Here is a 5,448-nt window from a genome sequence, read left to right as displayed (position 1 = left end):
CCATCTCTGAGTATTCCTTGCCTAAGAAAACCCAGTGAACTTCATGGAATCACCATAAGTCAACAGGCAACTTGAAAATTCATAAACACACACAGAATGCTTTGGCATGTGTACATCAGTGATCACACAGCATTGTTTATTAAATTAATCTGCATGAGATGTAGCATGATAACCTACTCCACATACAAGATAGTACTCTTCTGTGTTTGTGAAATTAAAAATGGATACTGAATAAATAACCACATGGGGGAAGAAAGATGAACTGAATAAATGCAATCAAAGATTCTAGGAGGGGCAGGAATCTTCATAAATATCTTGACATAGAGACACACTAAGCAGACTACTGACAGTAGGGTGCATGTGTGTGCAAGAAATAAGAAATGAAACTTTCTTTAAAAAATAATGATTGGAAGAAAAAGTTAAATTACATTTTGGATAGGGTTATACAGAACCTTATAAATGGTTATAAAATGGAAGGTTATACAGAATGGAAAGTTATACTGTACAGAAAATACTGGATGGTAATTAAATCAGTAACATGGAAACACAACTTTCTCCTTTCTTACTGAAGGACAAAAAACAGGAACTTGATTTAAAATAAATAAAGTGTAGAGGCTTTTCTCAGTTGAATCAATTGCTTAATAACTCAGTGCTTTATAAGTCTCATTAATTCAGTAGGTCTACATTAGCAATTGAATTTAGGCCCCTAAATCTATATCTTTTAGGAAAAGATAATGAGTTAATGGAGACCAAAGATTGAAAAGGCTGAGAAATTGAGATGTTTACATTTTAGGAAAAAATAATGGGGAGTGGGTTCATTTAGGGGAAGGGAAGGGCAACAGCATGATATTAATAGAAAGATTGCAAACATGTTATGCAATGGGGTGGGCATAGTATGACCCTGCATTTAGCTTTCAAAATAGAGTTTGTGGCCTCCAAGACACACAGATCTCTTTGGACTATCCTGTTTTTGCAGCAGACAAGGAATCAGTTGCCACTCTTGGGGCCCATTTCCACTTACAAAATATCCAGTTCGAAACTGGATTATTTTAATAGCGAATTCTCTCCGGGGCCATTTACTCCCCTTTGTCGTTCACATTAAGGGGAGAAAAGAGGAAAAACGGCAACGGAGAGAATGGATGAGAAGGAGGAAAGAGGAAGGGAAAAAACCATCCCTCTTTCTTTCTTTCTTTCTTTCTTTCTTTCTTTCTTTCTTTCTTTCCTCCTCCTCCTCCTTCCCCCCTTCCTTCCTTCCCTCCCTCCCTCCGCTGGCCAGCCTGCCTACCTGGGCTGGCCGGCAGCTGTTAGGGCTTGGGGCTGGCCCTCTCCTCCGGTCCTCCTCTTTCTCCAGGTCGGACCTTTCTCTGCTGCCCAGCCATCTTCTCCAGGAGTTCTATGCCCCGGCAGGCCTGCTTAGAAGGAGGCCTGGGCAGAAAGAGACTCTAGTGGTTTAAATCAGATCACAATTCCATATGATCTGATGTAAACCTCAGTGGGAATGGGCCCTTGGAAAGCTCTGGGATAACCATTCATGTATTAAAGGGATTCCAGAGGGGGGCCCTCCCTGCATATGCCATTGTTCAAAACAGAAGTGAATTTTAACCACTTCTAATTTGCTTTGGGTTTGGGGGTATTTGTTTTTGGCATATAGGGCAATCTTCATCCCCAGTGGGTCTGAAGGTTAAAAAAATGGCTGCCATACCACTGAAACTGCTTCCATTCCCTATGAAGAAAGAAGAAAACACTGAGAAAATTCAATACAGTGGTGCCTCGGGTTACGAAAGTAATTCGTTCCGCGGCCGCTTTCGTAACCCGAAAAGCCTTCGTAAGCCGAATTGCCATAGGCGCTAATGGGGAAAAGCCGCGTTTCGTGCGAAAAAGCGCCGAAAAGCACCAAAAATTTTCTTCGTAACCCGAAAATACATTCGTAACCCGGAACAATGATTTCCAATGGGATTTTTTCGTATCCCGAAAATTTCGTAACCTGGGTATTTCGTATCCCGAGGTACCACTGTAAGAGGAAGGAAAGAAATTTAATCAGGAACTAGAATAGAAGAGGGGAAACATTAAAACCATTTAAAGCAAGCTGCTGTTGAGAAGCAAATGATAACCTAACTATTCCTAAATGTGCGCACTCTTTTTCTCCCTTTATTTCATTCTTCTTATTTGGGCTAGATATGCTTACTTTATCACATGATACATGGTCAAAACTCTTAAGCCTTCTGCACATTGCTTGAGTGGATTCATTTTTATGGGCTACACTGTGCATCACTAGTTGTAACCAGTGTGATGGTTATTAGCACTCCTTGCGCCTTAGATGTATATTCCTCTTAATGGATTGCAGTGTAGTGTTTTATTTGTTTGAAGCCATGGGTAGTTGTCAGAGTCTTCTTCAGTGGTATCTTCAATTATTTTTCTTTCTGTATATAATGTATATTTTAATGTTGTACGCCGCCCTGGTTGCGTTGCGCAGAGGGGAGGGATAAAAATAAATTTTATTATTTTTCAAAGATGACTGTTGCATTTTTACATGATTTCATGTAATAAGTAAAGAATTGCCTATTAAAAGGGCAGATTCAAGGCACCTGTCTTCAAATGTAAAGCCATTTGAAAGCATTTTTGCCATGAAGGCAAGAACTGTCTGCTAGAACATTGTTTGTACTGCCTAGAATTTTTGGAAGCGCACAGGTCAGTCTAAGCTTTTAGCTCCTTGAAAGCTGTACTTCAGTCAGTTGAGAAGCTTTCTGGCCACTCATGAAAATTCAGTGGAATTGTCAGACTTTTGCAAGATCAGGTACTGTATATCTGATCTTATTTGATCTGCTAGAAAGCAATTTTGTCTTAAATGTTTATAGATATATCAAAGCGAATCAAATTTCTAATTATGCTTATTATGAAAATATTTACTTTCACTTCAATGATCTTTTAAGTCAATGTTCTTTTACTCAGTAGAATTTTTTCATACAGTAAATGTTTATCTGTTCTGATAAAAAATAAACTATGTAGAGTTCATGTCCTATATATCGAGGATTCCATTATGTACTTGTTTTCACCTTCCAAATACAATTTCTAATTATATGTTTGCTTTTTAATTTTGAAGGGATAGTGGACCAGTCGCAACAGGCATATCAGGAAGCCTTTGAAATCAGCAAAAAAGAGATGCAACCAACACATCCCATCAGATTAGGACTGGCTCTAAACTTCTCTGTGTTCTATTATGAGATTCTGAATTCTCCAGAGAAAGCTTGTTCCCTTGCAAAGACTGTGAGTAAATAGTGTGATTATTATATTGTTTGTATGATTTTAAAAGGAATTTACCTGTATAAATCTCATTTTTATCCCTTTACTGTAGGCTTTTGATGAAGCCATTGCTGAACTTGATACATTAAGCGAAGAGTCATACAAAGACAGCACACTAATAATGCAGTTACTGAGAGACAATTTGACAGTAAGTATTTGAGTAGCTTTTATTAAGTAAAGTGATTTATAAGAACAAGACAAAGGCAATCCTGAGTGTGGTTCCAAGAAGCATTAAACATTGGGCCCTTGGTATCCTCTGGGGTTTGCTTCCAGCCCACCCACTGCCCCCCCCCCAAAGAGGTTACCAAAATACACGGATCCTCCAGTCCTATTAAATACAATGCATAATATAATGGTCTCCATTATATAAAATGGCAAAATCGAGATTTGCTTTTTGGATTTTTAAAAATGTTGTTGTTGTTGTTGTTAGTAGTAGTAGTAGTAGTAGTAGTAGTATTGGAGGAGGGGGATATTTTCAAGCCATGCATGCTCAAATCTGTGGATATGGGTAGCTGTAATGTTGAGTTACCAGACAGCCAAAATTTAAATTAAAAAAATGAAATTAATTATGAAATGAAATAGATTTGTTTCAGATTCCTTGGGAAGCTTCTGAAAGTTTGCAGGAGGCTTGGAGATCATTATGATTATTTATGCATACTAGTTCATACATCTAAAAGTTTAATTGGTAATATGTTCCTGTAATTTTTTTTTTTTATTAAACAGTTGTGGACATCGGATACCCAAGGAGATGAAGCTGAAGCAGGAGAAGGAGGGGAAAATTAATCAGCCTTCCAATTTTTGTCTGCCTCATTCTAAAATTTACACAGTAGACCATTTGTCATCCATGCTGTCCCACAAATAGTTTTTGTTTACGATTTATGACAGGTTTATGTTACTTCTATTTGGATTTCTATATTTCCCATGTGGTTTTATGTTTAATATTAGGGGAATAGAGCCAGTTAACATTTGGGGAATTTTTGTTCATCAAAGGTGGCCAATATCGGGATGTGGAATTTTTATAAAAGTTTTACACGTTTGGCATAGTAATCTTGGTACTTTGTGGCTTCCCACAAAAGCCAATGTTAAACAGCTTCCTATGTTGAGCAAAGAAAAAAAACTGCTTGCATATTGGTCTGTCACAGTGGTAAAAAAGGGATGATTGGTTGCAACCACACAGGTGTAGTGAACGTGGGTACTTCAAAGGTGGAACACACAGCAAGGAAAATTAATGTCCCATGGATATTGCATGTCAATCATGTGAATCTGTGGAATCTTCAGTCCAAGTATACATCTTTGATTGCAGCTGAAAAGTGTTCCTTAAGGTGGTTTGCTAACCGAATGAACTTTCTCTAGGGAAGGGCATAAATGGTTCACATTCCATTACTTGTAAAGTTACCTGCTGTTGCTTTCATTATTTTTGCTACACAATTTATTTGTATTTAAATGGTTTAGGCAACCTAAGAACAAATGTACAAGTAAAGATGCAGTAAAAATGAAAATGCTTGATATCCATAATTACACTGTATATCGAGCACAGCAGTAAAACAAACCCATGTATTTAACTTTTTTAGGGTTTTGCTTTTGTGATTTTTTTTGATACTTTGCCTAACATGCATGTGCTGTAAAAATAGTTAACAGGGAAATAACTTGAGATGATGGCTAGCTTTGTTTAATGTCTCCTGAAAATTTTCATGAACAATCTAAGCATAACTGTTAAGAACATGTGTATTAAGTTGATGTAAGTGGAATAAAAGTTTTATGAATGGACTTTTCAACTACTTTCTCTGTAGCTTTCCTGTATGTCTGGACACCTTTTCCAGGATATTTTGCTGTTTTGGAGCAAGCAGTGTCAGTTGTTTGTTTTGTCCTCCAGATACTGTTCCTAATATGTAATGTTCTACCCAAATTTAGACCCATTCAAACGAGTGGAACTTGACTTACTTCTGACAAGTCCCATTAATTGCAGTGGTTCTGTTCTTTAGTAAGACTAACATTGGATTTAGTTCTGCATCTAATGCTATGCGTATCCAGAACTTCTAGAAAAAGCTTAACATGTTCTGCATGTTTTTGATAAACTGCTGCCTTCTGCTGCACAAATCCTAGTGTCCCCCCCCCCCCACCCCCCAGTTTGGTTTGGTTTGGTTTTGG

General features: G+C 37.6%; 1 protein-coding gene across 1 annotated transcript in view; it reads left to right on the top strand.

Moving 5' to 3' along the window:
* The window catches only part of YWHAZ (tyrosine 3-monooxygenase/tryptophan 5-monooxygenase activation protein zeta), a 47,943-nt gene extending 42,876 nt beyond the window's left edge, over positions 1-5,067 (top strand). The window contains exons 4-6 of the mRNA XM_042462714.1: positions 3,101-3,264; positions 3,353-3,448; positions 4,024-5,067. Of these exons, the coding sequence (XP_042318648.1) occupies positions 3,101-3,264; positions 3,353-3,448; positions 4,024-4,083 (320 nt within the window). The 3' untranslated portion in view covers positions 4,084-5,067. The remainder of the gene's footprint in view (positions 1-3,100; positions 3,265-3,352; positions 3,449-4,023) is intronic.
* The last annotated feature ends 381 nt before the right edge of the window (positions 5,068-5,448 follow it).

The sequence above is a fragment of the Sceloporus undulatus genome, chromosome 4 (assembly GCF_019175285.1).
Source record: "Sceloporus undulatus isolate JIND9_A2432 ecotype Alabama chromosome 4, SceUnd_v1.1, whole genome shotgun sequence".
Classification (NCBI taxonomy): Eukaryota; Metazoa; Chordata; class Lepidosauria; order Squamata; family Phrynosomatidae; genus Sceloporus; species Sceloporus undulatus.
The sequence above is the reverse complement of the archived record's forward strand: the minus strand, read 5'-3'. Positions and strand labels throughout refer to the sequence as shown.